Source organism: Astatotilapia calliptera, chromosome 10 (genome assembly GCF_900246225.1).
Source record: "Astatotilapia calliptera chromosome 10, fAstCal1.2, whole genome shotgun sequence".
Classification (NCBI taxonomy): Eukaryota; Metazoa; Chordata; class Actinopteri; order Cichliformes; family Cichlidae; genus Astatotilapia; species Astatotilapia calliptera.
In genome coordinates, this window is record NC_039311.1 from 935,147 (window position 1) to 952,275 (window position 17,129).

Below are 17,129 nucleotides of genomic sequence, written 5' to 3' on the forward strand. Positions count from 1 at the left end.
CTAAATGAAAGTAGAAGTTACTTCCGGTTACATTTTCCACAATAAGTGTAGCCTAATTTTCAGGGGGAAAAAATAAAAGCACAACGATGAAATACCACTAACATTTTATGTGTTCAGTGTTTTTTGAATTTAGTCTTTACAAAGCGATCAACAGAACAGCTCTAAAAGAAATAAAGTAGTGCAAATGGACCGCCACCATCGGGCTTTCACAGATTCGGTCTCCAGTAATTTTTCCATTCAAGTGAAGCTATTATATGAAATCCAACACTTCAGTTGCCATTGAAATAAAATGTTCATCATTTATTTATTATTTATTTATTTAGTTTCACACATGGTACACTAGTAATTCATTTCCTATTCACAACCTTCCTTTCAATTAAAGTAGCACTGGTTCCATGCATGAAAAGCAGCCAGAAGAATAAATTCTTATTGACACCTGCCCCCTATCTGTGATAAGACAAGTAGGCAACCAAAATTACACTCTGACAATAGTTTGCACATAACAAGAAAACAAACAGAACAATATACTCAACAATGAGCAATACCACTAAATATCAAACTATAGGATATTTTTTTCTACATTGATACACAGTGCCCTTTTAAACCATAAATAAAGATTCAGTTCAAACTTTTATTTTAGCGTAAAAATGTGGAGTGCCAACTGTGCCAAAATTAATCAACTAAATACGTCATATGTCATAAATAATTTTAAATAATTTATTAAATGTGTCAATAATGAATGAAAATAGGAAATAACCAAACAAATATATACACTTGATCACATTGTTTCTCCTGTATCCGTGGTTGGACTACTATGCGAATGCTCCTTTCCGTGTTCCCTTTTTCCAGGGAGGCAGAGGAGTGTGATTTCCCCTGTAGTTGGAGCACACCCTCCGGTCCCCCTTCTTAAAAACAGGAACCACCACCCCAGTCTGCCAGTCCAGAGCCACCGTCCCAGATCTCCATGCAATGTTGCAGAGGCATGTCAAACAAGACAGTCCTTCAATATCCAGAGTTTTTAGGAACTGAGGGCGAACCTCGTCAGTACCGGGGTCGGCCACCAAAGAATTGTTTAACTACCTCAGTGACCTCGCCCCCAGTGACGGGCAAGCCGTCCCCTTCATCCCTAGACTCTATTTCATCTATAGAAGGCGTGTCAGTCAGTGCCTGATTATATCCTCAACTGAAGTCAGCAGCACCGCACCTCTGCTATACACGGTGTGAGTGGAGCACACGTATCTTTCCATGACCTGGATACACTTACACAACACTGGCAATTAAAGTGGTTATTAACTCACTGTGTTAGTTAATATGTTAACCCCACCCCTTTCATGTGAACATGAAAGGGGTGGGGTGGGGTTAGTACCATCAAACTAATATGACTTTTCTTCCACAGGAAATGATCCCTACCAGCACCAACCCTTCCAGAAATGTTTAATTGGTGATTAAAAATCTTTAAAGAACAAAAAATGTACAAGCAAATGCAGCACTGTTATAAAAAGGACACGATGTGAATGCTGCATTATTGTACGATCTACTGTACAATATAAAGCTCCTTGAGGTGACTGCTGTTGTGATTTGGCGCTGTATAAATAAAACTGAACTGAACTGAACTGAACTGAATTGCTGCAGAAATCTGTTAACCTGTTAACTTAGTGAGTGGTAAACACTTTAATTCCAGTGATCTCTTTTATCACTGAGTGCGCTTTCTGTGTTTATTTCTAAAGTGACTGCTGCACTTTGGAGTCTACAACTTTAAACTGGATCAATTTATCCTTTAAAGCAGGGGTGTCAAACTCAAATACACAGTGGGCCAAAATTCAAAACTGGATCAAAGTGGCGGGCTAACATTAATATTTATTGAAAAAAAATCTTCCTCCAAATATAATAAGGAATCTTTTCTTATGGACTCAAACAAGTTTTGCTGAAAAACTAAGTATGGAACAATCAAAGCTTAATACTAAACAATATATATAACTTATATAAACGTATATATAACTTAATATTGCACACATGCAAAATCAAACTTCCAATTAAATAACACATCAGTGGAATTCATTTCTTAAATAAAAATTGTATTTGCAGCCTTCTGAGTTAAATTTGATCATTTTATCATTTATCAGATTTTCATCATATTCTCCCACCTGTCCAGAAAGCTCCTGTTTTCTGCCTTTCTTTTTGACATTTTGGGATCGGTGGCATGGCAGAATTTGCATGGTTGCTATGACTATGGTCAACAGAGGAGAGGGTGCTAATAAGTCCTGTCATGACTGACGTGCCAAAACACCAACAGAGCATTCTGGGAATTGTAGTATTGGCAGTACACTCTAATAAATAAAACATTGGTTCAAATAAAAAAAACATGTTAACGTTTTCCACTAGAATTTTTGAGTTAAGCCAACTTCTGGCAGAATAGCATTAATTCAAAGCAATATTTTTGAGTATGGTGAAGTAGCTTTTTTGGCCACAATTAAAAACATTCTTAAGTAAAATTAACTTAATAATTTTCGACTAGAACACAAAAATTTAAGTTGATCCAACGTGAATTTTATGTATAGTGAAGTTACTTTTTGGCCACAATTAAAAACATTCTTAAGTAAAATTAACTTAATAATTTTCGACTAGAACACAAAAATTTAAGTTCATCCAACGTGAATTTTATGTATAGTGAAGTTACTTTTTGGCCACAAAAAAAAAAACACATTCTGAGTAACATGAACTTAATAATTGTCAACAAATACACAGGAATTTAAGTTGATCCAAGATTATATTTATGTATGGTGAAGTAACTTTTTGAACAAAATAAAACACATTTATAATTAAAATGAACTTAACTGTCGGCATAAATAGTATTTATATTGGTCAAATATGATATTTTGGTTACAGTGTAGTAATGTTTTGGTCCTACAGGAGATTCTATAAGGGCATTTACCTGTTTCCCAGCAGGCTAAGTCGCTCCAAAATACAACCTTGATCAAAAGCTGTGTCTTATAACCATGACTACCGCGTGGGCAGGCTCATGCATGGTGGTGCCTGCCCACAAAGAAGTCAAGGTTCTAAGACCTTAGAAACTTGTCGATCACTTTTTTCCCCAAACGAAGGTCAGCCTTAACATGCGCTCTGTGTGCTCTTGTGTCATGACCTTCAGAAAAAGAAATGGATGTTGTGTGTATTTGTTTGAATGCAGCAGATGTGATGCCAAATACCTGGACATCAGCTAAGGGACTCGTACCTGGTGCTTAGAAAGAATAGAAATTCAGACAGATGTATTCCAATGAGTTAGACCCATTTAATTACAATAACAAACATCACAATTCTTTAACGTGTGTGCGAAGTGCAAGATTTGTGGGCTTCAGTTTCCTAGAACACAAATTGCCCGCTGAAACTTAAGGAACTGTTTATTGAAATTGTAATACAACCTACTACTTGAATCCTCTTTTTTTTTTTTACTTTAACATGTGACAGTGAATCAAAACAAAAGATGACAGGCTGCTATACATTAAATGCACTAATTTAAACATAAAATGATCAAAGCTTCTTTCATTCAACTTTGTCAGCACTCTTACAAAGTATTCTTGATTCTCTTCTATATTTGACTTTTCACCCTCAAGATTAAGGCCAGCTAAAGAGGGTATTACACAAACTTTAAAACACACCAGTACCCTCAGAACACAGGTCATGGGAGAAATTAAACGCATTCCTTAAAAATGTGCAAATAACAGCATTTAAGACACGGCAAAACATTAACTCAGAAGACTTAAGAACAGCGCTTTAAAATTTAGTAAAACACATTCAAGTAGTGCCAGAAATGCAGGAATAAGGATTTGTGAAACTCACTCACGAATGGTCTATCAAGTCTGCTCTAGAAAATACCAAACTTAAGATTCATTACTTTAGAGCTGGCTTTTTGTCCATCAAGCTCAAGGCATAGTTTTTGAAATACCTCAAAGGTAAATTTCAGCTGCTTGGGATAGGTAAGGTTCAGAGCGTAGATTACTCCCATCATCAAAGCACAGGATCTGGCAACATCAATCCTCTCCAGGATCTTGGATCCCTCAACGATGATGGTTGCAGGCCCATCACCAATGATAGCAATCTTCATGATTTGCATTGCAAGGTCTGCGTTGAGCTCCTCCTCATCCTTGTAGGAGAAATTAAATGTTAGGATGTATAAAATACATAGCTCAAGCACTTCAGGATGACGTGCATAAGGGAATGAACCACTATAGGTAGGAAAATAAGCTAAAACAGGTTGTCTTTTGTGTTTTTCAGTGATTTTACTTTGTCATTCTGTAAGTTTTAAAAGCTAAATTAAACCATAATCCACGTTTAAAATAAAAAATGTCTTGTTTTTCACAGTTTTGTTTTTCCACTTTGAAAAGAAAATCTAATAAATCATTTTTAAGGGTTATTCCACTTCTAAGTGAAATTTTATCTATTGCCATATTGTCACAGTTAGAAAGTGAGAAACATGCCTTTTGTAAACAGCACACTAATTCTCCTGATCCGGAAGCAATCCATTTGCTTTAGCAGAGCATAAACAATGTAAGTGAATAGCAGGTGCTAGCATGTTGTGTGCAAAAGTGATTAAAATGACTCAGTAATGAAAACAAATATTTCTTGGGAGCTCAGTAATCATGTTCACGGCAAATGAAAAGTGCAAAAGTAACACAGAAGATTTGCAGAAGCTGATTTAGACTTGAGACTACATTGCAGTTACGACAAACACTGCTGTAAACATCCACTGCATGGTGCATGGATATAAAGCAACAGTTGAAAAAGCCTCCAGCTTCCATAAACAAACACACACAGCCACTACTATACAAGCATAGTAAGCTGCAGTAACAATGGATGGGTCTTTGATTTGTTGAAGAAATATTGCACAAATAGCATGTTGGTTTATAGACACTGGTCGGCAGTGGCTTCAACTGCTGTGTTATAACCATGTGGAGGCTTACAGCAGTGCTCTGTCGTAATGTAGTCCCAAGTCTAAATCGGCTCCTGAAAATCCTTCATGTCAATTCATACTTTTCATTTGCAGTCAGCATGATTGTTGAGCTCCCCAGGAATACTTGGTATCATTATTGAGTGATTTTAATCACTTTTGCACACAAAATGCTAGTACCTGCCATTCACTTCCATTGTTCATGCTCTGCTAAAGCTGCTGCCAGATCAGGAAAATGACTGCGCTGGCTACAAAATTTTTTATCCTGTGTGTTTATGTTGCACCTTATCACGGAAACAGGTTTCTATTCAGCAAATTATGTTCAATGACAATGGCAATAAACATCTTTGGATTGTAATTCTGAAATGCTTTTTTCTCACTTATACATGGCAATAGACATATCTTCACTTAGGGTTGGAATGTCCCTTAACTCATTCAGTGCCAGCCACTCTCAGATTTCATACCTCCCTCAGTGCCAGAGATATTTAGCATTTTCGCTGATTTTGAAGGCTCACAGAATATTTTGTTCTATGACTATGTGAATTCTGAAACCACCATGACAAAAATGAGTCTCTCTTCCCCACCCCACCTCCGAAGTGGCCCGAGTGAGCCCCAGGCTCCAGGCCCCGATAAGCAGCCGCCAACGAGTGAGCCGGTGTGTACCCGGACACCCACCCCCAGATACAAAGAACCACCAACGCACCGACACCTGAGGGAGTCCGCCACCAGCAGGGGAAGTGGTGGTGGGTGGAGATAGGCCTCCAAACCTTGGAGGGCCCGAGATGTCCCCAGAGAGGTGGCGTCTGATACCCAACCTGACATATAGACACAAACATACAGGCACACACAGACACAAACATCCATTCCCACCCTCATGCTCTCATGTGCACTTCACACTCAATCGACGTGGAGACAGACATAAAGAGACGTTGTACACACGATCACACTCCCCAAGCGTACTCTACAAACCGGGTCTAGGTACCCCTGCCCCTGGAGGGGGGAACTGCACCCAGACCCAGGTGGTGTTACCCTTTTCCCTGCGGTGGGGAGAGGCAGACCGCCCCGACTCCGCAGCAGCAGGGAGGCCCCACACCCCAGACCGCAGTCGGACGGCCAACTCCTCCTAGCCCCCCCGCTCCAGCAGGCCGCAGAGAATGGGGGTGAGAGAAGACTCCAAACCTCCCTCCACCCGCTCATTGTAGTGTTGATGCATGTGTGTTCTAAGGTGGAATTAAAACCCAGGAGGGCATAGAGCTACCTGCCAGAGAGCAGCAGGTAAGCGCATAGCTCCTCCTGTTAGCCCTCAATGTCTACGTGTATTTAAAATTGAGAGGTGGGCAACGACGCCAGGGGTGAGGTGTACACCCTGATGATAACTTGGACTCCGTGTATCGTGCCCACCCCCAAGATCCTATATGTATGTGTAATGAGGGTGTGAGTAATGTGAATGTCTAAGTTGTGGGATAAAATTGAGGCAGAGGTAGCCAGAAGGGGACAGGGGGGGGGGGGGGTAGCCTCCTCTGCACCCTAGTGACATACCCCTACTCCGAGGCCCTGCATGTATGGGTGGTTGTGGTGGAGCGGGAAGAGGGAGGCAGCCGGAGATGGGGAGGGAAGGAAGGGAGGGGCAGGTGACCCCTCCCTGGGGCCAGCTCCCCCGCTGACCCCAGTAGGCACCCCCATACTCCGCGACCCGCCAGGGAAAGGGGGCCCAGGCCCATCCAGACCGGGGCCCAGCGCAGCAGCGCCCCCCGGCCCCACAGAGCCCGGGACAGTCCACCCAACCCCACCACAGAGAAAACTGCACCCACCCCACCATCCACTCATCTTCCAGACTACATGAGACAATAGACGCCCAGGCTGAGATCTTCCTCCACCTCTCCTGTATCTCCCCCTCCTGCAGAGAGTTCCTGAGTGGAGGAAAGCTCCTGCAAGGTGTGGCAATCTCCCCCACCGGTTGAAGAGCCCCACAGGCGGCTCGACACACCGGCGGCACCCTGCGCCAGGGATGGGCCCCCATGCACCCACCCGCCCACAACCCCGGCAACACACAAACCAGGACCCAAGGCCCGGCCAGGGCCCCGGCCCAGAGACGGATCGCCCCCAGAACCTCACGCCTTCAGAAGTTTCTAACAGGAGATACTGGTCAGATAAATCCGGTTCATGTTCACTGGAATTGCTAGAAAAACCATGACGTCAGGCTGCAGACACCTCAAGCTCGAAATGACGAGCTGGATCAAAAATCGTGCCACAATACTCGTTCTCAGTAGAGCCGACTGTCACGCTGGTGGGATTTTATCCATGTAATCAACTCCACCACCTTCTCAATTCAATAAAAAGCTCAAGAGGCGTCTATGGCACTGAGCGTTCGGATTCATTTTGACGTCTAAAGACGTCTATGGCACTGAATGACTTAAATACTCAACCCTGAACAGAAAATCCAATGAACAAAACACAAAGACCCTACAGAGACATGCATTCAAAACTAAACAAAAAATTAAAAACCAACTCAAGTACTTACGCTGTATTGTTTGAAAAGATCCTCCTCCTTCTCTCCAAGATAGACTATGAGGCAGCAAATAGCAATTTCTCTGCGCTTTTCAACTGTGTTGTCCTGATTGATAGAAAAAAATAGATGTGTTAAAAAAAAATCAGATGTAAGTAGCTTACTTCATATACTGAAAATTATATCCATAATGATATAGCATTTTTTTTAATTAAATAATAAAAAAGTTCATTTGGAATAAGGTGGAAAAGGTGATCTGGCTATTCTCCTGAGTTTCTTATTGTTTGGGACCTGCTTACTCCGCACACAGTGGGGGCATGGCTGTCTCACTCTGCGGAGACCTGAGAAACGCTGCGCTTGTAACCTGGACATTCCTTCTTCATAAGTAAAAACACTAAAATAAAGATACATTTTGTTGTACTTGTGCTCTGAACTTGTATAATAACAATAAATATCCATTCATTCAATTACAATGTAACTGGCACAGATACAGTCTTCCTCCATGTTATGTATTGTTAACGTTCTTGCGCGTGTGAAACACTTTATGTAAATCATAGAGCTTTATTTTAAAATAATAAAAAGTGTATATTGTACAGACGACATATTTTCTTCTTTTGCCCTGCCCTAGATGCAAGTGTAACCAAAATATGAACAATTTTGGAAAAAAATAGTGTTAGTATACAATGGACCTTCTTCAAAGCAGCCATATCAACATTTGAGATGGTAAATGGTAAATGGCCTGCATTTGTATAGCGCTTTTCTAGTCCATAGGACCCCAAAGCGCTTCACACTACATTCAGTCATTCACACACACACATTCACACACTGGCGATAGCAAGCTACATTGTAGCCACAGCTGCCCTGGGGCGCACTGACAGAGGCGAGGCTGCCGGACACAGGCGCCACCGGGCCCTCTGACCACCACCAGTAGGCAAACATGGGGTTAGTATCTTGCCCAAGGATATTTGGCATGCAGCCAGGATGCAGCCTGGGATCGAACCACCGACCTTCTGATTAGTGGCTGACCTGCTCTGCCACCTGAGCTACAGCCACCCACATGAAAAAAGTAAGGCAGATGCAAATAAAGGTCTATTCATAAAGTTATTCATTATACCTGCAGAAGCATGTCCTTAATCTGCCTCATCCTCAGACCTGCAGCTCCTCCTTTTGACAGGGTCAAGGCCATCAGTTTTGGGGTGCATTGGTCAAGCCTGGCCAGAAAGGTTGATTCAAGGCTGACTGTTGTTATCCTCTTAAATTCTTCACATATCTGCAGGGCACACCAGAATAAAATACAACAAGAGACATAAGCATAAATAATTCCAAATCCAAATGTGCATTTGTAAACATTTAAATGTATTAGGTGTAAATATATGCATTTCTAAATTTTTTATTTATCTGACTTCTAGTTGTAATTTCATCAATCCCCAACACAAAAACACTGGTTTAATAAACATTTTATCTCACCTGTACTTCGCTAAAAAGAGCAGGCCAGCGCTTCATGAAGTCACTGATGGCAGGGGCCTCTTTCACTATTTCCTCCCGACGAAGGCTGAACGTCTTGTCCATTTTCTGAGCTACCATTCTGGAGTTGTCCCTTTTCATCACTTCACTCAGTAGCTCGATTCTCTCTTTTTCCAAACTTTCACTAGTTTCACCTTGAGCATGAGGGGGTAGGTAGTTCACCTCAGCCTTCTTTGGTTTTTTGACATTCTTTGCCGGGTATTGGTCACATGTCATTTTCCTCTTAAGTGAGTTTACTTCAACTTCAGGGCAGCCGAGACCTCTAAGCTTGCTTCTGAAATTGTTCATCTTGTACTTTAGACGCTGCGCCCACCCATAGCATCCATTGAAGGACCCTGGTTCTTTCAGGCAGGGATGCTTTAGAGTCAGGGCCTCTGCAACCTCACTGATCTGCAGACTGGATGGATAAGCAGTATACTTATAAATAGCTTCTGCTAGTTTTCTAAGTATGTCAGGAAGCAGTGGAATTAAATCTTTTGTAGGGAGAAGAGTCCCATCTTTTTGGAAGCGCTCGTTGGCTGACCGAATTTGGATCTCTGTGAGGTCAGAAAACCTGGGAATCTGAAATTGAACAGGCCAGCGCTGGTAACGGTGCCCTGGACTATCTTCAGATGTGGAAAGAATCAGAGTGTCATTAGTTGACACAGATGAGGTGTCAACAGAGTCCTCCTCAGATGGATTATCAGTCACGTTGGTCACATCACTTAAGGTCAAGGTTATTGTAGGCTCCTGGTCCTGGAGAAACACAATCTTGATTGTGTCCTTGTCCTTAAGGTCAGTTGTCGAAACAAGGGTAAAAAACTCATCACCAAAATCAGCATCTTTATAGTGAAGACAGAAGTCTCTTGTAATGGAAAAGGTATCACGGATGGCTGAATAAAGGTCATCCACCGTTTCTGGGATTCCAGATGGTAGTACAACTTTACGGACATCATGATCTGCAAGGATCACTCGAAGTTGAGACGGTTGTGACATTAGGTAACCTGTAGACCAAATTTTTGACATGTTTCTGTAATTCTTAGTAACAGCGAAATAGTGCATAATATAATAAAATTTGATCTCCATGTATGGAAACTAGGAGCCAATTAACTATATGCCATCTCTGAAAATAGTAGAAAGACTGAGATTTGGGTTTGTCTTTTTTCAGCTGAAAATCTCCACACAAAGTATGGAAATCATTTATGGAACATAAATGCTGCACTTAAGAGTCATAATGGTTGTTCCGCCACAAATGTAAGAAATCAAGGGGACCGTGTCTGATAACTCAGCTGCCTCTATGACTTTCACTGTACCAGTTTTCTCAAGCACATAGCTCCTCAGATGTTCAATTGACCAAGCAGTTACACCTTTCACTATGAATCCCACATTGCCTTTCAAAACCACAATCTGGATCAACTCCCCAAAATCTGGTAGACCACCAGTGGAACCATAAGCCAGGATCATTCCACTAGTGTACTTGGTGCCTCTGTAACACACACTTTTGGCTATCTGGACACATGTCTCACCAGGAAACTTAGCCTGCAGTGCTTCTTGGATATCCTCTCGCAGCACACTAACATCCATTGTAGACAGTGTTGTAGCCTGTAGTAATGGTCTGACAGCTCTGGAATCATGTTGGTTATAAGCAAGCAACAACTGATGCTTCATGGCCAGTGACAGCAGAATATTTCTAAAACTACGAGTATGTCTGACAACACGCTTGAAAAAGCTGTGCTTTGCCTCAAACCGCATTGTCCACAGTGACACCAGAGGACCATAAGCCCTGATAAGTTCTGGATAATGTTCTAGGAAATGGTGTTTTGGAATGAGGCGTTGCTCTGGAAAAACCATGAGAAACCTGTGTTTATGCTCAGATATCTTACTGTCCAGGAAGCAAATGGTCTCCTCTGTGTGCACTTGATTCACAACAAGCTCAACAATGTCTCGAAGCACAAGAAGCAATTCCCATGCTGGGTCAGCCTCAGGGATTTTTGATCCAACCATGAGTGGCAAGAGACGAAGCAAAGCCCAGTTCTCGTGGGCACTGCCCCCCACACTTTTCCGTTGGGCAAAGTTCACAGGAACAAGCTGTGGTGCATTGGTTTTGTCCGACCATTTATAGGGGAACTCTTTGATGCATTTGTTCAGCTCTTCAAGAGTGAAGTATTTGTTGTGAATGAATAGTCTTAGGCACAGTGCTACTTCTAGGGGCACTACACCTTCAAAGAGATCATGCAACACATCAGGTGGATATCCAGACAAAACATGAAAATATTTAAGTTTTGCCGTCAGTGCACACTGTCTCTTCACTCCATAAACATGCATCAAACTGTTATTTTCCTGTAAAGCCTGGACATGCAGTGTGTGTTGTTCCGCTGTTCTGGGTGGGAATGCCTTATTTCTCACTTCACCATCTTGAAATTGTGACTTTTCACCAAGACAAAACCTACAGACATATGAACTGGAAAAGCTCTCAACAAATCCCCCCATAGAATGGGCACCAAGGTTGTCTGCAACTACACTAAACACTGTGCCTTTGACTCTTCTACCCAGTGATGGAACATACAGTCCTTCCTCCTCTAAGACCACAAGATCTTTGAGCAGTGGCTCTAACACAGCGCTGTAACCAAATCTCTTTACATCCTCAGCCTTGCAAAGAATTGCTAAGAAGATTGAGTTTAGCTCAGATCTGAGCAATGAAGGGACATCAGCTAACACCCAATATACAGATGTGATTTTGTGTTTTTTCCTGGATGTACCGAGAGGATTGCAAATCTCAAAGTCATCCACATAGAGATTTAGCGCAATTGTAAGGTCATTTTTGGTTGGTTTTGTAAAAGGTGCCGTCATGAAATGAGTTGTACACAGTTCTCTGCACCTCTGCTTCACTCAAGATCAGGTCTAGTATATCTTTCCTGCTAAGAACCTGAAGTAAAGACTTTAGAATGGGAACATACTGGAAGCTACTCTCTCCAGTAAGAATATACTCAATCGGCTCCACGACAGAAAAGTGTTCATTAAAATACTTTCTTCTTTTGAAGGCAGAAGAGAGAGGACCACCATCACAAAGGGCAGCGCTAACAGGGTTAGCAACACATATGTTGTTCACCATTTCAGACACAATGGCTTCATCAACTTCACAGTTGTGTCTCTTCAAGCAGGACTGTAAAATGTCTTTCATGATGGGAGCGGAAGCTGAATGACAAATAAAATGCAATGACTCTACAAGCTCATCAATGCATTGGTTGGGAACATGAAATGAACTCTCTAATTTCAACATCAAATGAGCCAAGCTTCTTTCAATCAACTTTGGCAGTACATTCACATCATCATCTCTAAACTCCTCAATGTCAGATTGTTCACCCTCCTGATTAACTACATCGCTGCACTGATCTGTTTGTAAAGGCTTTTCAAACCTCTTTAAAACGTCTTCTTTAAACTCATCTAAAGAGTGGGGAGTGTGCTTGCGATGTTTATGTGACGCAAATGTTCCATAAATGTTAGTTTTGAAATTACAATTTTTGAAAACACAGGACACAGTTTCTTGCTTTTTCAAATGTTGACGAAGGTGTTCAAAATACTCTTTTTCAGTGGAAAATGTGCCCACATTACAGAACTGGCAACAGAAACTGAGTATTTCAGAGGTTCTCACTGTTGAGTGAGTTGAGTGTTTCCTTGATATGTGTGATTTTAGGCTACCCCATGACTTAAATGAACAAAAACAATCTAGGTAAGGACATGGCAGAGGCTGTACACTGGGGATATGGCGTAACCTATAATGTTTCATCAGCTCTTCCTTAGTGGAGGTTGCAAATTTACAGATTTTGCAAGGCCAATCCATACTTCATGATTCTGAATTACTCAATTCAAGCTTACTTGTTAAAGCTTACTTCAGAAGGTCCCTTGGTATTCGATACCAGGAGAAGATGATGGTTTGAGCCTTTGTCCTGGCAAGAAACACAGCAAAGTAACTGAATATTTTGGTGAGATTCCCACTTTCTTTAGAAGGCTGACCACGTCTTAACTGGAACCCCTAGATCTGCAACGCCAGGACAGTGTATAACACCAGAAAGTCGTGCCTGCACAAAAATACAAAAGATGGTATTTTCAACTTCACCTGTGAGTCTTCAATACAGTGAATCAGTTTCACCTGTCAAAGCTGTGTAAGCTAGAACCAAACATTCAAAACTACATAAACCTGAATACACTGGGTGCTGGAAAGCCTAACGTGGCTTTCCATAGATCAAATATACATAGAGGTGACATGGACTGGGCCAGTCTGTTGGAGCGTGTATCCCCACCGACCGCGATCTTGGAGGGGTCTCCACTCGCCCCCAGTGCATGTATTTCTACTGAGGAATATGTTAACTCAAAAAGAAAAAACCATATACATACATATACATATATATATATATATATATATATATATATATATATATATATATATATATATTTTTTTTTTTTTTTTTTTTTTTTATCAACAAAAGCAAACATAAGGTGTGGCATGACAGGACAGAATCATTTCTGACAGTAAATACGAAAAAAAACCCAAACTTTTTATACACAAGCTACAATGTCAATAATCCCACTTGATCTGTTTTCATTTCATTTTCCAAAACCAAATTAGAATCAGTGCTGAGTCAGCAGCTATGGTCATTTTTGTGCACCCTAGTGTTGCAAAAACTGGCATACTACTGAAACCATATGTGGGATTATTGACCTTTCTTGCCTTATCTGTTTGGAAAAATATTTAAACATTTTCCTTATTTACCATGGGTGAATACATTCCTCAGTAGAAAAAAAATGCACTGGCGGCGAATGGGGACCCAACCAAGATGGTGGCCCGCTATTGATTTTTTTCTTACTTTCAAACTTTATTGAGGCATATCAATGTTACAGCCAGTGCCAATGCACGTCGCCTCTACGTCTCTACAAAACACGGAAAGTCCCCAAAAATTAGGGACAGCTAACTACCCTACCATATGCGGCACAGTGCACTTTAGTCTGGTCTTTTACCTGTGAAAATAGGCCGAGCAGCCGGTGAAGAACCGCTCTTAGCGGTCAACAGACACACCGGACTAATAGCGACGGCACTTCCTGCGCAGAAGCCAATGGGGTTCAACTTCACCCCGTAACGTTACGAAAATTTAGAAGCGTTTCTTAACAATTACTAACATAAAATGCTTCCCTTCAAAAAATAAATTTCACATTTCAAAAATAAAATCACAGTGAACACAACTTAGCTTGGCTAGCTACATTAGCATAGTAGTTTGCGCCGGGGCTAACAACGTCCGCTATCTTTTAAAAATTATAAGACAATTACAGTGGTCTGCATTAGAGTATACTCTAAAATTTAACACTGACGTTATAACATCAGTGTTAAAATTTAACACTGACGTTATAACGTCAGTGTTAAATTTTCCAAAAAGCGCCCAACAATTTATGCTATCGTGGAATTAGCTGCTGTGTGTATATTAAAACACACAAACGCGGGGGCAAGCTAAGATGTATGTTATGTATGTTACGTCGTTGTTTTAAAGTAAACTAACAAAATCCAGAGCGACTGCAAATATGTGTAATTTCGCATAAAATTACTCACCGTTCGCGACGAACACAGCTCTTGATAAACCTTGAACACGTGCTGTTGAATATGTCCGCTTCAGTAGAAGAAGGGAACTGTGAGCTGTTTACACGTCATCAAGTTGTATTTTACATTGATAGAACTTAAAATTATATTGTTTTTTGATTAAAAGAAGATTTTAAATTCAGACAAATCACGATTATATATTGAGTAAAGAGGCATAATTTATGTGTCACCCGAACTCAATAAAATAAAAATTTTAATTAGGAAGTCTAACAGTATTTATGAACTTGATTTTTCATTTCACAACAACATATATATGTAAGTAATGACTAAAGGTCACATTAATTACTTTTTAGAGTGTACATGCACTGTATAATACTGGCAGGCCAGCTCTATTGTTAATTTTGTATGGCTTCGCGGGCCAAATGTAATTAGTCTGCGGGCCAAATTTGGCTGTTTATCTATGTTCGCACTCAGGGAGTTCAACACATAGAGAGAACAGTACGTCACTGATCACGTGACTCTGTTCAGACGAACCAAGCTGTTTCTGAAGCCCCGTGAACATGTCAAACTCTTCCGGCCAATTGTGTCAAAAAAAAAAACCTGGAATGGAGAATGGGCCTTAACCTTTTTTGAGGAGAAAGCATCAGGATATCTCAGTAGTAGTAGTCACACACTACTAAAATAAACCAGTGGCCTGCTCTGCTCTTCTCCAACAGGCCTACAACAGGGCAAATCAACTCAAATTTAAAGTGGTGAGTCAGAAAACAATTATTGAAGCAAAGGTCCGGATGATCATAATATCTAATTATTTAGTGTTATTTATCTATGATATAAATAGACACACACACTTGACTTCAGAAAAATGAAATAAAGAAAATCCTGCATTTCCTCTTTTCTGTTTCACATCCTCGCTGGACAGTCCCAGTCAATTTTACAGATACTAAATCTCTACACGGCTTCATAGCTGTGAACAGTTTCAGAGGCTCCCTTTCTTCCCCTCTTTAATTATGGAGTGAAATTTGCAGCAAAAGTGTTGCAAATGCATATTTATGATATGTTTGACAGGCGTGAACTAAGATTTACAAAAGTGCACAATCATTGTGTAACTTTAGACTCACAGGTGCTTTCTTCAATCCACACATGAATAAGAAGCATTGAGCACATTATTTGTAAAATGAATAAATACTACATTTATAAAGTTCAGCTTCATGAATCATTTTCTTTTAAAAAAACATTTCTGTGCATATACGGATCCATTTTATTTGAAATAAACAAACGACTTTTTTTAGATGCCGGTATACAGTGGACGGCCAGATGTCCCACTTTTACACGGGGACTTGAACATAGCTTATATTTGTGATCTGTGTGAAGCGGGCAGCATTAAAGCCTTAAAACCCCAGGTGGGCATGGGATGTGATTGGTACGTATCAGGTGCACATGCATTTAAGGTTTTGTGAGCAAGCGAGAGATGTTACGTGTAGTTTCAGGTATTTGTGTGCACAGGAAGTTTTTTGAAAGAGAAAATGAACAGACTCGTGAAGCTGAACTTATAAATCGTGCATAAATTATCAGCATTTATTCAGGCTTGTACACTTTCGGGGTGGCTGTAGCTCAGGTGGTAGAGCAGGTCAGCTGCTGGTTGGTGGTTCGATCCTTGGCTTCCCCAGTCTGCATGCCAAATGTCCTTGGGCAAGATATTAACCCCATGAGTATGAATGTAGATTCGTTTACACTTGTGTTTAGAAGTGCTTGTATGTGGGTGAATGAGGCATGTTGTATACAGTGCTTTGAGTACTCCGGGAGAGCAGAAAAGCGCTATATAAGAATCAGATCATTTACATTTGTAAAATACTTGTGCTTCGTATTTGTGTGTGGATTGAAGCTCGTGAGTCCTCAAAAGTTACACACAAATCCATTTTTGCCCTTCTTTTTTTAAATACTTCACTATTTTCCTTTTTCTTTCTGCCGTTTTGTGTTGTTTCACTTTGAATTTGTTTAAAAGGAAAAAGCTGAAAATTTAAATAGTTAAAAGTTGAAATGTAAATAGTTGGTTTTTGTATTATATAATTTATTTATTACATTTTATGTGGAGTGAATAAATAAAAGTATATTTACAGTGGCCCCTACAGACAAAGCACGTACAAAACACAATGGAAGTGCTCCAGGATGCTAGGGGGCAGTGTTGAGCTTTTGTTACCTAGTGGCTACACAATCCAGGAAGTACCAACGACCAGATTTGGTTTGTGGTAGTAACAAGTAAATGAACATTTTTTTAAATTATTTATATTGACATATATATATAGGGCTGTTCGATATAACGATATATATCAGATGACAATATAAAAATGTCTGTCGTTTGTTTCGTGGTGTCACAAAATAAACTGTTTATGGCAATATTTTTTCATGGTTTTGATGGTCACTGTAGTGGCTTTTTCTAAATTCTTAAAGTTCTCTCTTTGTCTTATATTTAATATAACCACACTACAGACAGACAAGCGCCTGTTTTTATGTGTTGTCGTTAGCAACGACGACGGTAACACCGTCGCCTGTTCGCTTGTTTATTTTCCACATAGACCTTTCACAATAAA

General features: G+C 40.6%; 1 protein-coding gene across 3 annotated transcripts; it reads right to left on the minus strand.

Moving 5' to 3' along the window:
• Nucleotides 1-3,267: 3,267 nt before the first annotated feature.
• LOC113030580 (sterile alpha motif domain-containing protein 3-like) lies at nt 3,268-14,680 on the minus strand. 3 transcript variants are annotated; one of them, XM_026182166.1, is made up of 6 exons: nt 14,554-14,642; nt 12,845-13,033; nt 8,919-9,958; nt 8,566-8,721; nt 7,467-7,559; nt 3,268-4,141 (listed from the first exon to the last, which is right to left on the minus strand). In XM_026182166.1, the coding sequence occupies exons 3-6, from the start codon at nt 9,948-9,950 to the stop codon at nt 3,863-3,865; spliced, it is 1,560 nt and encodes a 519-aa protein (XP_026037951.1). In that variant the 5' UTR covers nt 9,951-9,958; nt 12,845-13,033; nt 14,554-14,642; the 3' UTR covers nt 3,268-3,862. The 3 variants fall into 3 exon arrangements, with proteins under 3 accessions (XP_026037951.1, XP_026037950.1, XP_026037948.1); XM_026182165.1 differs by having other exon boundaries at nt 12,831-13,033; XM_026182163.1 differs by lacking the exons at nt 3,268-4,141; nt 7,467-7,559; nt 8,566-8,721; nt 8,919-9,958 and having other exon boundaries at nt 9,965-13,033; nt 14,554-14,680.
• Between the last annotated feature and the right edge of the window lie 2,449 nt (nt 14,681-17,129).